The sequence below is a fragment of the Bombus pascuorum genome, chromosome 14 (genome assembly GCF_905332965.1).
Source record: "Bombus pascuorum chromosome 14, iyBomPasc1.1, whole genome shotgun sequence".
Classification (NCBI taxonomy): domain Eukaryota; kingdom Metazoa; phylum Arthropoda; class Insecta; order Hymenoptera; family Apidae; genus Bombus; species Bombus pascuorum.
Genome location: NC_083501.1, coordinates 521,930 through 545,010, shown reverse-complemented (window position 1 = coordinate 545,010; position 23,081 = coordinate 521,930). Strand labels below are relative to the sequence as shown.

Genomic DNA, 23,081 nt, shown 5'->3' with positions numbered 1-23,081 from the left:
GATAAAAACGAAGTAAAATTATTGTTCGTCGAACGACGTTTCACGCGAATAATAATTTCTCTATGAAGTTTGCTTAAACGAATTATTATTATTATTATCTTGGTAAAATATTACAGGTGTTCCAAGTGTAAAATATTAAGACGCGAAATTTAAGTATCGCGAGCCTTTTAAACGTAAATTGTTCAAATACGAAGAATGCAAAATTATAAGAATTACGATAGAAACGAAGTATTAAAATTACGATAAACCATAATTTTTGTATTTCTTTGCGGTCTCGCGTCTTCGTAGACGCACAAACGATTGCGCAATGCGATTTAAAAGAAGTAAAATCAACGCTTCCTATGCAAACTATAATTCTATATTTCCATAACAAATAACGCCGCGGTGTTCTCCAAAGTTAATGGCGTTCCGTGTAAAGTGTGATTTTCTATCTCTATACGTACATACGGACAATGCAATTGAATTTTCCAAAATTGATGCTTTCGGTATGAAACGTAATATTTTACCTCTGTCGACCGACAATGTAACGAGATTTTTTAAAACCGATGCTCTCGCTATAAAATATAATTTCGAGCCTTTTTTCAAATCTTATCTCCGTATAGACGTATCGTACCGATAGATCGAGCCATAATTTTCTACGTGTAAAGTCGGTCTTGCTGCGTATGCGAATAATATCGTTACAACGATCTTTGGTTTAACTTCAAATGTAATAATTACTTTCGATAACTAAAGAATTTTCATACTATTTATCGGTCGATTAATAAAAAATTACTCGACCAACTACCATCGCGATTCGGGGATTTCTATCTTTTCGATTAATTTTACATTTAATCCAATATAATTTAGTTCAGTGGACGCGGTATTTTTGATAACGGTAAGATACGATATAAGAAAGATCGTACAGACCCCTAGATTGCTTTCCTACCAATCTAACGGAACTCGAATAAGAGGAAGATAAATCAAACGCATCTTGCGAACGAGGAAATAAATTTTTATACTCTACCATCGTCCTTCTTTTGGATTGATATCGGCAATAAGCTTCCCTTGCCGTCTCTCTTCTTACATCATAAAAAATAGGTCGTTAATTAATATGCCCGCGGATAGATTCATTGATCTGTTTCTTATTAAATTTATTTTTCATAGTACATCGTACGTCGCTTAATAATTTACTAATTTTTAAATAACCGAGGCGCCCGTTTCGGTTTTCTTCTTCAAATATTCATCCTATTCCAAAGATATTAATTCTAGGATTCGCGACATGGTTCGCTATCCGAAATGTACATACTCGTGTCTCTCCGTGGTCAGCAATTCCCAACAGCTATGCGTTTGCTTTAGTCGTTAAAATAATCGCTCTGTATCGTACATACACTAACCCTGAAACGTATCCGGCAAACTTGCCCGTTTTCGACAGGCTGCAATTTAATTAGAGGATCGAGCATACGGAAGAACTTGTTACGATTTTATTCCTTATTGTCGTTGCAGCTTGCGCGTATACGCATTGAAAATTACGACGCGATCAAATTCGCATTTAGAAACTAACGTAATGTTATCTGACAAATATTATGCTATCGTAATATAATTTAGTAATAATTTCCGAGCTATTTTGTTTTTGCGGAAAGAACATTTTTTCAAATTGCGATTAATTTTAGTACCATGTAAAATTTGGAGCGATTACATCGATTTTCAAATTCTACTTCAAATTTACCTAAAACAGTGACGTCTGATTGAGTAGGCCGTCCGTAAATACTCGAACGTTCAATTTAAAAAGTGTTTCAAGCGCTCGATTCGGCGACCCATGAAAAAATCGCCCTCGAACATCCACAAGCAAACTGCGACTATTACGAGACATTTTCGAAAAACGTTTTCTTTCTGAAAAAAGGATGCGACAAAGGTAGCTAATAAAGCGACTGGATATCGTGGAAATTCAATGGTGTGAGAGGAAAAATATCAAGAGACGTATAGGAGAGAAGAGAGAATTTGGAAGAAAGATGAAGAAAGGCGGCGAAAGCGTGTGAAGGAAGAGAACGCGCTCCGAAGCGGAAAGCACGATGCCGCGTTCGCGACCGGAAGCGTTCGAGCTGATGGTCGAGGCCGAGAAGCCCTCCAAGTGCATCAGGTTTCTACGTTTCCTGTGGAAGTTCTTCAGATGCGTTTTTTCCCACGTGTCGTTGATTTCCTTGGTCGTGCTCTACTGTCTGATCGGCGCGTACGCGTTCGAGGCCCTCGAGGCCACCCACGAGAAAGAGGTAGATATATCGAATTTTAATTCCCTTATCTTTTCAACCCCTTGGAAAATTAACGACGCGATAGATCATTTTTCTGCTAACGTTTAGTACGATTAGTTTGGTAAGATCTTCCTCTCTCGTTTCATCTCTTTACGAAACCGATGATACAACGAATAAGCCTCGAATAGCCGAAGAAAGTAGATCGTCCGATGGTTATAATTTTTCCGAAGTAATTCCGAAAACGTCGCTTTTTTCCTTTTTATCTTTAAGTCGATAGCGCGATAGGTACTTTTTGCGGTAACGACGCAACGTCGTTAGGATCTGTTAAAACACGGCATTCTATTACGAATGGAATTAAATATCTCGTTTTAGAAACTGCGTTGAATCTCTATTTTTTCAAACTTGCTTATACATTATCGCGTATCTTATTGCCAGACCGAGCGTATTTTTATGAATGCAACCAAAGAAATTAAATCCAGAGAGTCGTTTTACCTTCTAGAGTAGACTATAACGAGTACTACGTTATAACGAGCGCACTTTAAATATATTATTTTCGTGTATTATGTGAATTTTTGCATCCTTAAATTTTTCACCACAACATAAATATTTGTCGACTAATTATCATATGTTATATTGTTACGTTCGTCGGTAAAATAAAAGTCGGGATTTAAACGCTATTTTTCATTTTTTTTTTTTTCTTCTTCTCGACGAAGATTTGCAACGTTTCATTTTTATGGTGTTCTTTTGTAGAGGTTTCAGGGAAAAGGTAGTATCTGGTTCACGGCGGAGTTAGCCTGGCTATATTATGAACAGTAACGTTTTTCCATTTCTTTCTTGCTAATTTTTCGATATCTATGTTCTACGTTGTTCACGTATTTTAGGACTTCGCGATGTTTTGAAATTTCTTTTCCTTTCTTGGGTTTCCTTTGACGTTGGTTGATCGCACAATTTCAATTGTTTTCTTCAAACTCTGATTACGATCGATCCTCTCTTCCGTTATTTTTTCGCTCTTTAAAGTACCCTTATTCTCTCTGTATAAAAAATCCTGGCTGACCGGAGGTTCTCGAATAAAAATTCCGTTTCGGCAAGTTTTCTTCTTCGAGCTCGAGATATATTTCACGCCAAAAGATACTTTTTCACCTTTCCGTCGTCTCCTGTCTCTTATTTTAATCTCTTTTCCGGTACTCTATTATCATTCGTTCAGTTGTACCTTCTCGCATTCCTCCGCTCTTCTACGTTTCTCGCTTCATTTTCTTCTCCTGTTTCCTTTAAACTTCTCCGCTCCGTCCTTTTTTTCTTCTACTATTAAATCCATTTGTTTCAATAAAACCCAATGACGCGATATCTCCGCGACAAAGACATCGAATAAAACGAAAACACTTCCATTTTCATTATCATTTAACAACAGCGAAATACAGAAATAAAAATAAACGCACAATTTGTCTCAGCCTAAATAACGTCACTTTATCTTCCCCTCTTACGATTCTCGTTCCAATTCCCTTTATCGTTCATCCCCTTTTCCCTTTCTTTAGTTTTCTTCTTTTTTTTCTCCTTCTCTCTCTCTCTGTCTCTCTCTGTCTCTCTTATCCAGATCAAGAAGAGCATTAAAGACATCAGAGGGAACGTAGCGGAGCAGCTATGGAAGATCACGAAGGAGGTAGAGGTTCTGATTCGTGAAAATTGGACGGACAAAGCGTTACGCGAATTAAAGGTACCGGGCCGTCTCATCCGCGTTCGATGACCAGAGATCGAACTCGAATTTCCTCCGCCATCACTTTCCCGCTACTTTTCTTCGTAGAGCTTTGAGAACAACCTCGTGTGCATGATGGAGAAAGAGGGTTGGGATGGCAGCGAGGGCGAGGATGACATCCAATGGACCTTTGCCGGCGCTCTCTTTTACTCCATCGTCGTCATTACTACCATTGGTAAGACTAATCATTTCGTTTCGCTTATCTTCAACGGACGATTACCTATCGTAATCTTCTTTAATAATTTTCACGAATCGTCTTAATTTTCCTTAATGGTTAGCATCGGCTGTAATCATTTAGTTTTTCTTATTTTTAAGAGATAATTATTTCTCATACCTTTAGTAATTGTCACGAATTACCCTAATTTTCTTTAACAGTTATCTCCTTAACGACGAAGAACGATATCAACAAGAGCGAAGATATTAGGAAAACGGTAGAATATTATCGAATTCGTATTTTTACAAATATAATTAGGAGAAACGAAATCTAGGTAGGTTTAATAGGAGGTTTATTTTCTACTAAGACGAATACTATACTTTGAATATTAGTGGTTGAATAGCAGTGGTATAAAAAATCTTCAAAGGTAAAAGAAGCAGAGAAAATTCATAGAAATAGAAGAAACGTTCTTAACGATAATCTCACGTGACATCGATTATCATATTTATTATACGAAATTTATATTATAACGAATATGGAATAAGTTCGATGAAAAGAGAGCGTTGTTTCGTGGTTTAAAGATATATACATACGATCTTTGGTATCTATAAAAGTGTTTGAAGCCTTCGTGGTTCTTTTAGAAACAGGAAGTTCGATAATTTTTAGATTGGAGCCACGACAGCGGATTCTGTGGCTAAAAATAAGGAGAAATGTTTCGTGAATCTTCATGCTCGTCTAAAATTACCTTTCGCTACTGTTCTTTTTTTAATTTAACTGAAATATTCGCATTAACTTTCCATAACCAGAATGCATTGCTTACTCGCAATTACTACACAAGAAAAGTCATCGTTTCGATCGATTATCGAAGACTGAAATTCTAATTTTGGTTTGAAAATTGGTACTGATAATTGCCACATCATTTTACAAAAAAACGTTATACCAATAACACGTTAAAGTAAAGTAGATAGATAAAATAAAATCTAAAAATTATAAATACATACGCGAGCACTAAACGAATCGTGTTAGTAACGTACTAAGATAAAGTGGATCATGAAGCAATAAGATAAAAATAAATACAATACGGACGAGTAATACATGAAGTACAATGTCGGATAAATCATGTCGGATGATAGATAAATAAGAATTAGAGGCAACTGTATAGATACAAGAGTATTTTCGAGTAGCATAGAAGGTTAACAACCAAGTATCTACTTTTTGAATACCGTATGTACCTCTGGAAATATTTCATTTCCTTCGGAACAATCTGTTAAATTATTTTTTCCCTTTGATATTCAATTCACATCGTAAATCATTAATTTTTATAGAAAAATTGCACGCTATTTCACTCGCGTGTATCCATTTCAACCTGTAAACAAACTATCTAAAAAATATTCGGAAAAAATATCCAAAGAGTATCTATACAAATACTGAATAATGCTTAAAACTACGCATATATAAATATCGAGTAACGCTAGATATTTTCTATAAAAATTTGACAAATATTTTGGCAGTTTTAACAATTTCAGAAACATCTTAAAAACGCTCTGAATCACACCAACGACATTTTTCAATAATTTCCTCTCCTACGCTGTCCAACTCTTTGATCCAACTCTTCGTTCAGGCTGATCGATCTTATTAAGAATTTATAAAACGAAATACGCGAAGAACCGTCAGAAGATGGATCAGGCGAGAAAGGGTTGCCGTTGAAGGTCTCGTGTAAATGGAGCTTAAACTTTTTCATCCGCGTTAGCGTTTTGCGTCTGATTCTTGTTCAAGGACCGACTGTAAATATCAAAGTCGTTGTAATCGTAATTTTGCTCGTATGGATTGCTATGAGGTCGTGGATAGGGCTCCGGATTTTCTCCTGGAAGATGGTAATTTCCAGGATATCTGTTAGCGCCAGTGAAACTCCCCTGGGGTCTTCGATTACCATAATTGTTCGACGGTTGCACGAAAGTCGCTGGTCCGTACTTGTTAGGACCACCCTGGAATTTGTGTAAACGCTATTAAAGTTAACCGATATAATTGAAGTTATAAATAGACTGCAGATTTTTATGCTTTTATTGGAAAATTGCAGGTGCAGAAATCTATAGATTGAATGTACTATACAAAGACATATAAAATACTCAAACTGTAATACTTGCTATAATATTCGGTAACAGAAACAATTGTTTACCGTATATTTACTTTGTGCAATTATATTCATAAAAATACGAATTCGCATAAATATCCGCAGGCTATTTATAGATTATTCTTTTGAGTACAGACGTATTTCGTTTCTTTTCTCTTTTTTCGGAAATCTAGATTTTTCGAACTTTTAATTTTGCTATCGTTGTATTTTGTTTGGACTTGGCTTGGAAACGTAGAAATTTGAACGTTTCTTTTAGCAATTCGAAAATTTCATTTGTATGTTCAAAAACTTAGATCTCGGCAGGAGATCCGGGGGATTTCGTTCAATTGGAAAGTTGGAAAATTCAAACACTCGAGATTAATTCTTCTAGAATTCGATTTTGCGCGATCTACGATATCAAAAATCGAGTAAAATTATCAGAAAGACATCGCAAGTTATCGCAAAATTAATAATAGTATTAGTAAATGTTAATATGGATAAAATGCTACCGGATACGAAGGACGGTGTCCTTGTCCGTATTGTCCGGAAACCAACGCTGGATACTTTCTGCTATTAAAGCAGCAATATTTTTTATCCTTGGAGCAGCTTCCCTGATTAAAAAAATTATTAGAAATATTAATAAGCATATAGTTACGAAGTTTCAAAGATATCGGTCATTTTTCCATATTTCTTACAAATTTCAATCCGTTGGAGGGACAATTGAAGCTGTATCTGCATTTGCAAGTGTCGTATTCTCTATATCGAGGATCGTCCTTCACCCATGATGGCACGAAACCGTTTTCCAACTCTCCATCGTCGATATTTGCGGTGTAGGAAGGTCTGCACAGGTTAAAGTAAAAGTAAACATTATTCAACGGTTGCTTCTTTAAGCGATATAATGGTTTAAGCTTTTTGCAGTTTCAATTCCGCGTTTAAACGGGCAACCGATAGAATTCAGTATTTCCGGAAAATATTTCGCAAGTAGATTTTAATCCGCTAAAAGGTTTTACAGTTTAAAAGGAATAATATACATATATGTATGCAATAGCGACAAAGTTAGGCGGAAAATCCTGCGTATATACGTTCTTCTTTTATTTTTACTCGAATACAACATTTTTCCACGCGATCGAAGGTACTTAAATCTCTGTTACACGTTAGTTTTCAGTTTGTCGTTGGCATACTAAAAATTCAGATTGAATCGATTGCCGACAAAGTCCGATATCGAAATGTGCTGAAATATTCTCCGGCCGCCGATATTCGTAACAGAGTTGAACAATCGAACTCAAACCAAACCCAAATCCAACCTAAATCCGATCCAACCCCCGGATCGTGTAACTCCGAATGTTTGGCCGCTTTTCATAAAATCCAACAGTGGTGGAGATCATTCGATCGTACAAAGCCAATCAGCATGGAGGACGCGAACGACGAAAACAGACTTACTGGGTTGGAAAACAGCGAGAAGATACGAAATACCTTTTTATAATGCCTGTTGGTCCACCAGGACCAACAAGAACTTCTTTGTTGCCAGGATACGACGGTGACACAATGGGTCTACCGTTTGAACCGTAAGGTCCGCTGTTCTGTGGTCTAAATCCTACCAAAGGTCTTTCGTGGCCGAGATCCTCGAGGTTCTCGTTCACCTGGTATCTATAACTGAACAAATAGCTCCGATGAACAATTTTCTTCCCATTTTCTTCTTCTTCTTCTTCTTCTTTTGTGCAGAGCAAAAGGGAAAAAAGTTTTTAGAGATATTTAAAGTTATTATCTTGATCGTTGGCTAGAGAAATTGAAATTGAAAACTGGAAGATAGCAGAGTGATCAAGGAGTGGATGTAGTGTATTTTGGTGGTGGAGCCTTTTTCAAATTCATGCGAAGAGATTCATGCTGCGAGGTCAGATTCTTAAATACGAAATCAAATTCTCCATCGTGTATAAAGAAATGAGTTTTAAAATTCCGACAGGTCTTATCCCATCGGTGTTGCTCTTAATAAATCATAGTATCCACTTCCAAAATCGTATTTCGATCGCATGCTTCCACCTTTCAATTTACCCGGACCCTTCGTTTTCTTCTTGCACGTTAAAATTCCACGTTACATTTCAACGAATATCAAAGCAAATATTTAATACTTTCACCGCGGTACGAAATGTTTACATCTCATCTCCAAAAACCATGATTCGTCGATATCTTGCATTTCATCGAAAAGAAAGAAAGCCGAAAAAAGTTCAACACACCTTGCTCTGTCGACGTCGCTCTGCTGTTCGTCTTTGTGCTTCCATGTCCACGCGTCTTCTTCAGCGACCACCGTCGCAATAACGACGCAACAAAAGAGAAAGAAGGTTGTCATCGCTCCACGAGAAGGCGTGATTTCGTCCGGTTGTTGCTTCGGTCAGCTTCACCGGTGAATATCGCCGACGGTCGACTAAAACGAGAGTGAAAGCGAATCCCGTCTTTATATATGCACCGTTGGAAGGTGAACGCACCGTGTGGCTCGTTTCGAGGTCCCTTCGATAGCGATCTCGGATCAACAGTTTTCGTCAGAGGGTGAATCACCCCTTGTGCGGCCCGTTTTAATCGCAGGTGTTCTCGTTACGCGGATTAGGATCGTTTAGAGGGCTTAGAGCTTTCAATCTGTAAATTGACGCGAGGAAATTGATGCTGGAATATTTGCTTAGCGGCGAGCGTGAGGCGAATGTTAGAAATTTGATGGGAACACGAATAACGAGCAAGCTGAAAGGTAAAACGAGAATCGAGAAGATCGAGAATCGAACAGGGGAAGAATAGAAAGATTGTACGTACGAGAAACGGATATGACGGTGTCCACGTTTATACGTTTATGGGAAATTTAAAGACACAAAAGGAACAAGAAGTGGAAAAAGTCTATAAATATTTTAAGTAGGTAGTATGAATATAATCGCAAAGAAAAAACTATGATAGACAATTGCTTTCTTACCGAGTATTATAGCTAGTATCATAGTTTGAATATTTTATACGTTTTTGTATATTAGTCTGTAGATTTGTGTATCTTCGATTTTCCAACAGATGCATAAACATCCAAATGCACAAACTAATTACCTTCGTGAAAATATGAAACGATATAAACATTGCTAGAATAATATTGTCTGAAAAAAACGATATCGAAGTGGAAATGAAAATCGAGAAAATCAAAGAGTGAGAATATTCGTCCCAAGTTTGAATAGAATTGAAAGATAAAGCAAACGTTGAAAAAGAAGTTCGAAAAAAGTTGAACGATAAAATGTATTTAAAAAAAACTGTAATTAAAATGATTCCGTGCAAATTTTGAGAGAAAATAAAATTGATGAACTTGGAGATTGAAAATATTAGAAAATATCGATAGCTTGGCGAATGAGAGAAAGAATTTTAAGGCAGAACGAAAACTGGGAGATACGTACATCGTATATTCGTAATAATAATTAAACTATTTTGACTTACGACGATTTACATTAGCGATAAAAAGTAACATTGACCTTAATCGCTATTCTTCAAAACGCTACTTAAACCAAAACATACAAATGCGGCTCACCGAATGCGTGAACGTAACGTGTTAGGTAACGCGAGGTGAGCACGTGGGTGCATTGCATTGCACCGAAACCAGCGTTTCTCGTGCCTGTCCTTCGATCTGGGAAAATCCAGCGATTCGAGAAGGGGAAGTCGGTTTCATTACAGGTGGTTTTCTGACCTCTTTCACTGGACGAGATCCAGCGAAATGGCGTAACGCTCCTTCACGCTACTTCGTCAGTTGTTCTTCGAAGGACGTCTGCATTGTGTTCGAGTCCTGAACCTAACGACTGTAGCAATTTTTTTATTCTTATATGGAAACGGTGAGTCGTTTCTTGCGAACCGCTCGCTTGTTTTACATATATGCGAATATGTTACGTATACCGTAAATATTTACCATTATTGAATATTCAGTTTTTTCAAATTTCATTTCCTTTCGAAATTTTTGACCAATTAATAGAATTACAGCTTTACAAATACGTTTCATTATTCAAATTTCTTCCATCTTCTTTTTCGACTTTCGTTTTACCTTTCGATTCTACCGAAATCTGGCTCGAACATCGTCGATCTTCGATTTCCTCGGCTTTTATTTTTCCCTAAAAACAAATAGAAGAGATAGGAGTTCTTGATTCAAAACAATCCTGATAAGCAGAGAGCTATTACAGTATATCGATTATTATCGATTAATTCAGAAGCAATAGGGAATGTAAATGAATGTTAGTTCGTATTTCTTTATTAAAATAGACCTAAAGTCAAAGTTAAGTAATCCATAAAATTAGACTGAAAATTAAATAATCGTTGAAATTAAAACGAACTAGTGTCTTTGCAATTGCAACTAAAATTAAGATTTCCCTATAAAATTTAACATTGAAATTTATTTTTTAAAATATGATTTATTGTAATATAGTTTGCCGAGGACTAATAGTCACTATGTATCATAAATGTTAATAATATAGCGCGTAAGAAAGTTGATGTAATATGTAAGAACGTTTGCTTTTTCTTAGATTTACGTACCATTACGTTCCATACTTATTATGGAATTATTTCTACGTGTAACGTATATATCAGTGTGGCGTTTAAAATTACATAACTCTGATAAGTAGAGTTAAGTAACTTAATAAGGTAGCGTGTAAGAATTTGTAACTAGAAATACGTGAAAGTTTATAAACCCCTTTGCAATGCGCCACAAGGCAAGTAATGAAATGTACTATTACTTATATATATATATATACTTGGAAATATTTAAGAAACCCGTAAAAAGAACGTGCCAATTATTCTTCACCAACTTTCATCGTCACTTTTCTTCGTTATTAACCATTTCCAAAGTTTCTGCATTTAAACAAAACTTTCGTGGAAGATACAAAACTTTTTGAACGATCGTATTTCATTTAACACCGCGTCATTATAAAATCAGGCAACGTTAAACGTTAGAGGAAATCTTTCTAGATGAAAGAAAATGGTCGAGCTCTTGGAAGCGACGTTTCCCGCGGTCGGGTGTAACCTTGTTTTTTTGGGGAGGAGGGAAAAAAGGCACGGTCGAACGAAAATCCAATGATCAAGGTCATTTTCACGAAGAACGCTGTCCCGACCACCGAGGAAATTCACTTTTCCTCCGGGACAGGAAGCCGGCAGCGTCTCGTAATTCGTTTTCCTTGATTTTTGCGCCGTGTCGCCGACCAACGATCTCGTCGATTAACCGTTTCATCGTTCCACGACGAAAGGGGACACCTAAATTTGTTAGGTTCGTTGGGAAAATTCTCTGTAACACCGCCACAGTGCGGCGTGCAGCGAAGAAAAATCAAAGTAATTATTGTTCGATGATATACCATCGGTCTGTAATATAAATGTAAACGATAATTCTTTCCAAAATCGACAGAGCATTAGTAAAAATCGTTTGTACGTTAAAATCCAATCACTTGAAAGTTGATTCGTTCGTTCGTTGTACATTCTTGTTTAACAATTCTCGAATATATATAATTTAAAGTTCCAATTAAAAAGTTTCTTTCTTTTTTAAGGAGCGATTTTAAAAAATCGGCTCGAACCATTTTGTAATTTTGATTGTTCTCTGTCAAAAAAGTATATAATGGTACACAATGAAAGTAATATACAAATTCGATAAAAAGAAGGAAGATCTCCACCTAAAAAAATATCACGCGCATTATGTACAAAATACACATGCATTTTTGCGCGAAAGAAATATTATCGCGAATATGTAGTTCACTTTAAACCATTCATCTTTTTCCTCTTTCGTTTTTCCTCACACTGATCGTTTACGAGAAAAACGCTGGCTGGTAATAGAGCGAACACCCCATATACGATATAATATATTCATTTTTTGCTGCCGGCTGCAAACGGAGCTTGATTTACATAGATCTCCCATTCACACTTTCATGTAGCCTCGATATACCCTACATTATCGCATACACGTAAACTTACTCGCAATAAATAACAAATTAATAAATAATAACATGGTAAATTCGTTAATACGACAAATTAGAAATAAATATTTGTGACTGCTAAATAACTTGAGAATTGAAAAGACTAGAACGATTCCAGGCCATACAAAATCACAACGGCAAAGAGTGACGTTCGTAATGTCATGAAATTTCGATCTCTCCTCGAGGAATCTGGTTATAATGCATCGCGAAAAATCGACCAACGAACAAAGGCTTATAACGCGTGACCGAGTTGCGTTCCGAAATCCAGCTGGAACATCCGCTCCTCTTTTGTGTTCGATCGATCGATCCTCGTCTCTTTCCGGCGGATGCGCTCAATCTTCTCCATCTTCCTGCTCCCATTCTTTCTCGATCGTTAATTAGAGCAATTAAAAAGTACAAGAAAAAAAAAAGGACAAGAACAGGAGAAGAAGGAATAAAAAATAGATATCTTTCTAAGTAACGCTTTTAAAGACGTTATAAATTACGATATGTAGGATATTTTCAAAATTGGTCCCGTACTTCCGAAGCATGTAATACTTACGAAAACCAAGCAAAAAGATGTTCATACGCTTCGCTTGCAAATAATTTTTAAAACGTGGTTAACACTTTTTTGCTTTGCACGAGCATTATGGGAACTATGAGTAACGCTCGTGAAAGTTGATTCTAATTTTCTGAAACATTCTAAATGAATTAAGATTAAATTTATATCTCTAAAACTAAAATTCGATGATTTTTAAAGTTACATTTACCATCAAAATTAAATAATCCTCGGACGTCGTGTATAGTAAAACGTGCGATTAGGATATGCTACGGTGATTGTAGAAAATGTGTATAACGAAGCAGTGACCTTGACCCAGACTATAGGAGACGAAGAAACATTTCTTGTTACGAAATTGATGGAGGCTGAGACAACCTTGATGATCCTTCCGAGTATTACGTGTGTTGACCCTGGAAATATTTGAACAAGGTTGAGAACACGAGGCTCGTTCCTTGAAAAGTTTGAATAATGATATTAATTACTTGCAACCTTCGGTTTGAAGCGTGTAAAAGTAAATTAACAGTGAATCGTGGAGATTTTTGTGTTATTCGAATATATCGTACATCGCTGGGAATATTTTAAAAGTCATGCGCAATTACGAGAACCAATTACAATTTTTGAAGATTTATTTAGGAACTTTTTAAGCTTACGATCGTCATTGTAAACTGATGACATATCCCAAAACTTAACTAAAACTTGGAAATTATTAAAAAATTGTTACTTTACAAATTACAAAGAAATTCTGAATTAAATATCTGCAAGTTACCAATATTTTTAAAAAATATCGTTATTAAATGTCCCGTCGTAAAATTCCAAATTTTCTAGGCTTCGAATAAAAGATAAATAACGGTAATTCGGATGATAATTAATATTTTAGAACGTGAAAATAATATTAAGAAAGGTAAGCGCAGATCAAGTGAAAATTATGCCCGTAATTTTCGACCTAACAGGATTAATTGCGCATTACGTGAGCAGGGAAATTACGCAAGGCTAATCGAGCGTTCCTCGACTCTAGGGTACGGTCACATCGCACCGAAGACCAAGAACGGGAAAGTGGTCACCATATTCTATGCTATCGTTGGGATTCCCCTCATGTTGCTTTGCCTCTCCAACATTGGCGATATTATGGCTTCGAGTTTCAGGTAAACTATTGCGTATAACGCAGAAAAATGTGCTTCATCCTACACTTTCTAATGTTTTCGACGCTAAAACAACCAATTTCTAATGTATATTTAAATATACGGTCGAATCACTTCGAGACAATTTTGTTCGTTTCCTTTCGTTCTTATTATTTCGAATTAGATTACATAGAAATATATATTATCGAATTTTTCTACGAATTAGCGTCGCGAGAGATTTCAAAGCACGTTAACTACGAATGTAAAATAAAGACGCAAATGAAAATGTCGAGGAAAGAGAGAAAAGCAACTAATTACGTAAATATTCCTCAAATTATTCTACATTCCTCAGATTTTATTAAAATATACGATCACTGCAAAAAAGAGAATTTTATTATTTTAATTGTTGCTTCTTTTATCCTTATTATGTCATTAGATTTTTATACTGGAGAGTTTGCTGTTACATATGCACGAAACCACCAAGAAAAAGGCGACCAAGAAGCCACTTCGTCAGATCATATTCCATGAAACAACCAGGGTATTTATTTAACTCGTGAATATTTTCTCGAACATAATTAAGGAAATAAAAACCTAAATGTTTATAACCGGTGGTTTACTTTCACAATTCTTTTCTGTACATTTTGTACTTACATTTTGCATATATTGGCATATTTAAATTTCATATAAATGCATAAATATCCGCAGTTTCCTCATAAAACCATAATATTCTGTAACAAATACGTACAATAAAAACATACTTTTGGAAAGGCGATATGGTGGAAGCAGGGGTGGCTTTGGAAGATCCATTAGGGTGAGCCAGAGATCTGCAGACTCAGCTCTGGGTTTGTCCGAAACCCTGGCCAGACCGTCGTACTTTGACGTAGATAACAAGTATGCTATGTACTTCTAATTTTGTTATTTTATTTAAAAGTATTTGAAAGAGAATTTAGATAAAAAGAAATTTTCTTTGGAGAAGATTCCTTAAATATAAATAAGGAGAAAATTATTTAATTAAAGAAAAATATCTATAATAATTTCTTCTTTTGTCTTTTCTTTTTTTTTGATTCAATCGAGGTACAATGTACGTCGATACGAAGATTCGGAACTCAAGAGAACGAGTTCTTCTTTTTATCCATCGTCAGTAAATCCAAATTTTGGATTTAAGTCCGCGACAGTGTCCAGATATTCGGATTTGCCGATGGTAAAGTCAAGCAGAGGTATCTGAAACACATTCCGTGAAATTATCTACGAGAAAACGAAAGACAGAAACATTTCTAAATGACGATTGCGTTTAGCTAGCCCCAAGATGACGACGCAATCGTTAGACAGGAAGTTGCTAATGCGTTCGCCGAACGACACTGATCGTTCTCCGGTTTTGTGCAACCAATACGCATTGGATGATTTGGAGGATGAATTACGACGCTGGCAATCTTCCGCCGAGAACAAAAGTGACCGTGAGTTGTAAAAATAATCAGTCAAAAATTAAATATAAATTATAATCAATATACTTTAAGATAGTTTTATAGCATAAATATATATAACATTTACGACATAATTTATTAATCTTGTCAACATTGAATATACGTGATTTATAGCAAATTTCTTCTTCTTTAATGCGACTGATAATTGACGATATAAGAAAATTTAAAGTAAAATTATATTCGGTCAAATTCAAAATTCAACTTAATAATAATATAAATAAATATAATTTATAATTCAGAATATTTCATTTTTCTCCAGTAGAACTTTGTCAGGACAGTTCTATATTCGTATCTATAATAACAAAGAAGGAAAGAAAATTTATGAAAAATTTAAAATTAAGAAAAGGAATGAAAATAGAAAGAGGGAGTGATGGTTAATTCCCTGTCTAGTAAATATGATTCTTTCATTTGCAGTAGGCAATACAAGCAAATCTCGGGTGGAAGCAGAAGCGGCAGAAACCCTGGAAAATGTGGAGAAACAAGCGCCATTAGTGACGAGGTCGTTGCCCAGAAGATGCTTATCCATGGAAGGTGCGACTAGCAACTACAGGACGAACCTGGCACAGCCTTTACGGCCGTCGCCCACTTACTTGGAACTAGAGAACTCCAGAAGGTCCCACTTTTCAAAAAGTAGACGTTATAAAACTAATTATCCCACTGGTAAATAATTTCCCTTTTTCCAATTCTATTCGTCAGATTTATTTTCCTAATTCACATTTTCAAGTTGAATTTCGTGAAACTTTCAAATTCTCTAATTTATACTTATAAATTTTTTTTTAATTCTTCTATTATTCAGTTACTTCTGTAATTTATCTTGATATTTCTTCTTGTTCTTAAATCCTTATTCATCTTTCCATGTTACAAATTCTATTTTTCTAAATTTATATCCTAATCCATGTCACATTTATATTTCACATTTCTTACATTATTCGCTTATAATATTCTATTCTATTTCTATAATATATTTTATCATCTTTCTATTTATTTCCATACATTCATTTATCTTTTTAGTAAAATCGTAACAATTTCTATGTAAATATTTGCAAGCTCTTGTTTCTTATCTATATCTTTATTTCATCTCGAATTTGTGTTTATTTACAGCTGTTTGTTATAGTAAATTTTGTTTTTCCTTCTTGTTTTTCGATGAAGCTCGCTCTTACAGAAGAGACACATTGCCATCGGATATAATGTCCTCAGCTGGATTTTCTGCACACAGACAAGTATACATAGACGATTTTGACTCAGATTATGAGTATCACGTAAACGACGATCAGGAAAGGCAGCCGATAAAGCCGGTACCAATATGGTTATGCGTCTTCCTGGTAGTTAGTTACATTTTTGGTGGCGCTTTCTTATTTAGCGCTTGGGAACATTGGCCATTCCTCGATTCTGCATATTTTTGCTTTATTACTCTCACTACCATAGGTTAGTACAGCTTTTCTTCTTTTCCGTTTTTATTTGATATGTTTTTAGTATTTAATTAGTTGATGATTTAATATTTTTATTAAGCCTTACTTTGTACGCGGTATTAATTTAAAGGCTCTACAGAAGTTTATGAAACTTGATGAACATTTTCATCTTCTTCGTTCTACTAATTTTTGCTTCGTTACTCTCGAAACAACTTCTTTCTCTTTTTTAATTATCCAATTAGAATTTTTGTGTGGTGTTTGAATTACATCTTGCTTGTGTCTACGGCTTCGACTTAAAGATTTTAAATAACGTTATGAAGTTTGAAGCATTTTACGAAATTGGAGAATTTCTTCGGCTTTGTTACTTCTTGCACCTTTGAAACTCAATAAAATTCTGTTTATATTTTTTAAATTACTTGGCACATTAGCAGCATTTGGTTTTTAAGTTATTATGCCTATTATGCGTATTAAATTATTATTCTAATAATATTTCGCAGCATTTACTAATTTAAAAATTCTGAAACATTTGATGAAATTTCAATCAGAAAACATTTTATGTTTTATTCTAATTTTAAATTCGCCTTTTTCCATTGTTGGAATCGAATGAAAGTTGTCCCTTGATTCTGCGACATTCCCAAATCGCATCGCGCATGCATTAATTATTTCTCTCTCACCTTTTCCTGCCAAAAGTTCTGCCTAATTGAACCTCTCGTCCTAAATAGCCACTCGATAACTTCCACACTTCTCTAAACACTTGTCATTCGATTCTGACGCATGAGAGGTTCGTTCACCCTTTGCACACCGAAAGGTCGTTTACCTTTTCGTCATTGTACATGCATCATCCACTGGAAATTTATAGATATTCATGTTATATATAAAATTTAATGGAAATTAATATTAGAGAATTATTTAAGAATTCTTATAAGATTATTTTCAATGTTACAGAATTATTATTATTTTTAAATTAATATTATAAAGTCTTACATAGGAGCACAGTCGCGCGTGCATTCGCTTGCACGACGCGGTACACTAAAGCTACGTAGGAAGCAACGTAGGAAGTAAAACAAAAAACCGGAAACACAATAACGTACTCCCTCTGTGCTTCCCGACTACAAGAATCATCCCGATAAAATAAAACGAAAGGAAAGGAAAAAAGCGAAAATGATACTGGAAGTGCACAATTGATTTGCAGGATTCGGTGACTTCGTTCCAGCGTACAAGCTGGACGCGCACAAAGGGATCGCGGTTTGCTCGTTGTACTTGTTATTTGGAATTGCTTTGCTGGCGATGAGCTTTAATCTGGTGCAAGAGGAGGTCATCAACAACGTGAAGAACATAGCGAAGAGGCTCGGGATCATCAAAGAGAGTGACGACGAGGAAGATGCCGACGACTACGACGCGTACGACGTCGAATACAACGACGAGGTTGACAACGAGCTCGAGGGCTACGTTCTCGATACTCCTCGATGTCACTCGATGGCTAGGAACGTTCGTGGAATTTCCGTCGCCTAGCCAACCTCCGACACCCGAATCTTCATTCATTCGCCAAATATACTTACCTTCTCCAGTTTCTTCCTTCCTTCTTCGTTTTTTCTATTCCCTTTCCCCTTCCTCCTTTAGTTTTCCTTCTTTTCTTCGTCCTTGGTAATTGGACAAATGAAATGGCTGATTGTACACTCTCGGCCAAAAATTTGGAGCAACTTTATTTCTGGAACGGAGCATGCTTTTGAAGAACATTGTAATTGTAACTTTTATTTTTAAATGTAATCGATTATTGGCTTATTATTATCAGCAGACTGCGAAAGTTCATGCAAATTCACATCTTTATGAATACAGTTACAGAAATGGAACTTAAATAGAGGTTTGTTTCATTGTCTAAGTATCATAACAGGTATTTTACTTTGAATATTCCGTATATTTTTATATGTCATACGTATTACGATACTATTTCACAACTAGAGTAACACGCAACAAACTGGAAAAACCCTTACACTGATTCAGGGTTTCTCCGGTCTAACGATCAACGTAATCGACACTCCAATATTCCTTTCTCTAAGGCGCTGCTTTCCCATTCACTAACTTCAAAATCATAATCACCATTCGTTAACATTCGTAATATTACATTTATATTTGACAAAACGTTCTGATTACAAAATTATCTTCTACTGTTTTCTCAAAATTCCGCATTCAACTTTGTCATTATAATTTTAATTATAAATAGGACCCTAATTTATGATAACACTCTGTAAAAGAAGTTACGAATGCAGCGAAGAATATAACAAAATTAAATATTTCTCTGGAAAATATTACTGTTTCTCTCGGAAATGTCCCCCTTTTTAAATATTCTAACGTGCATTATGATAACTTGATCCCTCTTGACCAATGTGCAAGTTACATTATATCTGTTGAAAAAAAGATTCGTTTATTATCTCGTATGACAAGAGAACCTGACTGCATCCGCTTTCTTTCCTACTAAAACATAATTTACTTTAAATATTCTTCGAACAAAAGAAAAGATACTAATAATTTAAAACATTAAGGATTTGTTCACATTCCGTAGCATTTTAACCAATTTAATGATTACCCAATGATATTTCGAAAATTCTAAACTGTTCTTTATGTTAAATATAGCATTTACCATTATTTAATCGTTTATATCAATTATACGCTTACGTGTAATAAAATTAAGAAATCAATAAAAGGTGGAACAGGAGTTTATCCTCTCAGAGTCACAAATCTTAAAACCGTTTTCGTATAAAAGAAAAAGAAAGAATAGCAAATGTAGCGAGTTCTTTCGCCGATGTCTTGGTACATGTACGAATTCAAAATACATAAAACGAAGTCTCAGCAGGTGTCGTAATACCAACGAACGGTAGCATACTTACAAGACACAAGTACGCAAGAAATCGACGCCGGTGATAAATTTCAAAGGCATGACGGAGACGTTCCGCGCGATCGCATCTACAGGGTGTCCAGGAAGTTGCCAGTCGAGCAGGTCCAGCCCCTTTGAATTCGGTTATTTTTAGCGAAACGCTATTTTCAGTTCGACGTCTACGAAGCGAGTAACAAGGAATCAGTGCACGAGAGAGCCTCGTGGTGGTTTGGCTCGGCTCGTTTTCACGCAATTATCCATGCGGATCGTGAAACACACGCCATTAGACCCTTCCGGGAAATCGAATGCCATCCAGTGTCACGAAACATTTTAATAAAACAAATTCTGAAATAAATTATTTAGATGAAATAACATCAAGTAAATTATGACTTTGAATGATTCGATGTATGAAAGTTATTATATTAGTGGATTTTAAGTTACACAGAATCAAACATAGTTGATTAAAGGACAGTTCCTACGGCGAATAAAATTCGAGTTTGTGGATTTTGTTAACGCTTTGTGATTAACGAATTTATAATTGAAAATTTGTGTAAAGAAATAGATGTTTGTTTCCAGAAGAATTGGCAGAAGATCGTAGAACCTTCTACTTTTTGCAGATTCGTAGTTTTCTTGGAAAAGATATATTTAAATTACACGTAAAATTACATTTTAATTTTGTTTAAATTATTCTGCACCGTTGTAGAGATTCGATTTATCTTTAAGAAGAAAGTGAAGTAAAAGTGAAATAAAGAAAATTATCTTTTTTTTTTTGGAAGAGTTATTACATTTTTCGATGAATGATTAAAAATTGATAATAACTTTGACGTAAACAGAAAGCATGGATTTCAAAAGGAGCCGTATTTCAACTGTTCTTGACAATTATCAAAATCGGAAAAATCGTGGAACATGTAAAGAGATTCACAAGGAAGAGGAGTTGAAGTATCTTCTGGGAGAAAAATGATTTACAAAAAGAAACGTGCAAGTCCAAGAAGAATGGATTCACGCAGCACGTGTCAACACGTGGCGAGTCGTCTCGACAGTGTGTCTGACTCAAAGGCACAGGCTAGTCTATATTTAAAACGCCACGAGGGTATCTAAGTCACTCGGAAAATCCTGAAAAATCCAAGAAAGCCAGGAAGAAAGAAGAAACAAGGAAACTAAAACGCGACGCAAAGATAAAATGCAATACGAGTATTCGAGTATAATGTTCGAATAGCTTCGATCCATAATTTTGCTTGCAGAAGGAACTAAAGAAAATTTCCAGCATTTCTAGAAATCCTTCGAATCTCCAAAGAATCAGTACGACAAAGCTGATCTATCAACGCAAGAAGTACGACGAAAAGGCCGATAACCTGGACGACTAATTTCGAGTGATCGAAAGCGAACGAAACGAAATTTTCAAAATCAAAAAAGAGAGACGATACGTGGAAATCTCTAAAATTCTGCAGAAGCCAAATAAAGCAAAGAACAGGCATAGGTTCGAATGAGAGAAAAACAATAGGAAGGGAATGGAAATCCGAATCAAAGGGGAACAACTTGGATTAATAAGAGTGATCGAAAAATTCAAGATCGGACGATAAGATAAACGGGATTTTCGCTTCTTGAGAAATTGATCGTTCCTTCGGCGAAACGTATACTACGACCTGACAATAGATTTCGTTAAACTCGTTTTCGATTCTTGGCGGGTCGTGGACGAAGTCGATAGCAGGAGAGAGGTTGTGCATTCGAACGATATAATCCAGGAAAAGGCAGAAGGGACAGGACGATTGGCGATACTGACGTTTCCTATTAAACGGGACCGTGTAATTTTGCTATTGCGCCGGGTCAGCGATCGCGTATAATCGGCGCTCCCCTTTTTAGCATTCTACCGTGTTCCTCCTATTAATTTATCTGGAACGGATCGCGGAGGTCAGAGGTAAGGCAGACTTTTATCCGGAAACGGCCGGTCGAGGGATCGTCATGCGGGCGAATCAAGAGGAATTGGACCTTCTAACCTAAACGGGTACGTTGACGAATAGGGCGTTCGCTTTCGAATGCCTGAAAGTAACGCGTGTTCTCATACTATCCTTCGGCAGTATACGGATACACTCGCTTATTCGTAATAAGATATATCTCGGTTGCCAAAGCAGCAAGTTAAGATAAATTAGGATAATAATAAATAAAAGGATAAAAAGAACAAGGAGATGATAAAGAATATTAAGTATTGTATGTAAAATATTAACAGAGTAAATAAATTGCCAGTATGATTCTGAAGCGATTGCCTGTTCTCGGCAATGTACAATATAACGTACCTGTAAAACGATACAACGTATATGGATATATTGTTATATAACACAATATATGTACTTCAAATGCATTCGGATATTTGCCTATTCTTGATCAGATAATCGGGGTTGTTAAAATAGAAAGCAATAAGCACGAACAATAAATAACGGTGCATGTAAAAATGACGATATAACGTCGAAAGAAATAGGAAAAACGATAGGAAACATAGATTACGAACATGATTTGAAACAATGTCTGTTCTCGACAGTGCGTATCATTCGGCACGATATAATAAAGTATCGTTTAGAATCTAAAAAACATCTGATACCCAAGCCGACAAGAACATAATTATAAATATATATCTTCTTCTGACTAGAACCAAACTTAAGAGCATAATTAACAAATTATATAATACGTAGAGAAAAAGAGGAAACTCTTAAAGCTCGTTCCATAGAGTCGTATAGCCAACTAAAACCCGGAAGAAGGCCAAAACTCGGAGCATACGTTTACTCCGCTCGTGTTACAGAGAAATGAAAAGGGTGGTCCTGAGCTCACGGTCGACACGATATATGCCTGACTTCTTTTTTTATTTTACGACTGCCACCGAAATACTTTCGTAATGGTGCACGCTGGGCTAGCGTCGCGACGCGACGTCGGGTATTTCACGCATGTTAGATCTTCGTCGCGTCCAACCGCGACAAACGACCTCCGTCATTACGCAGGAAACTTCGAAATTACGCTTCTTCCCTCGCGTTTGTTACATCTACGATCGGTTCGTTAACCTGACAAACTGACCTCTTAATAATCTCGAAACGGCTACCTTTTACCTTCAACTTTCTTTATTAGATAATCTTACAAGGACTGTCGACCCTCGAAGAAATTTTCTAGTAGACGTTCGAAGAAGAGAGATAGCTTGCTCTCTCAAAGACCCTTGTACATAAAAATTCAATGCTTTGTAACATTTAGTTCTCTGTAATAAATTATTCCTAAATGAAATCGCCGTAATAAAGATATAAAGAAAAACAAAGAAAATCTAATAAACCCTAGTAAAATTTCTGTTGCAAATTTCAACAATTGTTCTACAGATAGATAAACCGTGACAAGTACACCCGATATTGGCAGCGACCAATACATCGAACGCTCGAACCAACCACTCTGATCCATATCGCCTTCGTAAAGGCAACATTAATAAAGAAAGAAAAGAA

The 23,081-nt window shown here is 35.9% G+C and overlaps 2 protein-coding genes and 1 long non-coding RNA gene across 5 annotated transcripts in view; 1 reads left to right on the top strand and 2 right to left on the bottom strand.

Annotated features, from left to right (window-relative positions):
• The first annotated feature begins 1,851 nt into the window (after window positions 1–1,851).
• LOC132914305 (uncharacterized) lies at window positions 1,852–19,032 on the top strand. The gene is made up of 11 exons (XM_060973303.1): window positions 1,852–2,246; window positions 3,817–3,936; window positions 4,024–4,150; window positions 13,747–13,873; window positions 14,286–14,387; window positions 14,618–14,740; window positions 14,924–15,066; window positions 15,145–15,303; window positions 15,745–15,990; window positions 16,480–16,755; window positions 17,932–19,032. Exons 1-11 carry the CDS (start codon window positions 2,049–2,051, stop codon window positions 18,249–18,251), a joined length of 1,941 nt encoding a protein of 646 aa, XP_060829286.1. The 5' UTR covers window positions 1,852–2,048; the 3' UTR covers window positions 18,252–19,032.
• Window positions 4,612–17,644, bottom strand: LOC132914326 (uncharacterized). 3 transcript variants are annotated; one of them, XM_060973362.1, is made up of 7 exons: window positions 14,608–14,688; window positions 12,943–13,141; window positions 8,471–8,658; window positions 7,713–7,892; window positions 6,935–7,079; window positions 6,749–6,850; window positions 4,612–6,114 (listed from the first exon to the last, which is right to left on the bottom strand). In XM_060973362.1, the coding sequence occupies exons 3-7, from the start codon at window positions 8,581–8,583 to the stop codon at window positions 5,857–5,859; spliced, it is 798 nt and encodes a 265-aa protein (XP_060829345.1). In that variant the 5' UTR covers window positions 8,584–8,658; window positions 12,943–13,141; window positions 14,608–14,688; the 3' UTR covers window positions 4,612–5,856. The 3 variants fall into 3 exon arrangements, with proteins under 3 accessions (XP_060829345.1, XP_060829346.1, XP_060829344.1); XM_060973363.1 differs by lacking the exons at window positions 12,943–13,141; window positions 14,608–14,688 and adding an exon at window positions 17,414–17,644; XM_060973361.1 differs by lacking the exon at window positions 14,608–14,688 and having other exon boundaries at window positions 12,943–13,360.
• A 799-nt stretch (window positions 19,033–19,831) lies between the features above and the next one.
• The window catches only part of LOC132914346 (uncharacterized), a 46,652-nt gene continuing 43,402 nt past the window's right edge, over window positions 19,832–23,081 (bottom strand). Inside the window, exon 4 of the long non-coding RNA XR_009659570.1 lies at window positions 19,832–19,956. This is a non-coding gene — a long non-coding RNA (uncharacterized LOC132914346). The remainder of the gene's footprint in view (window positions 19,957–23,081) is intronic.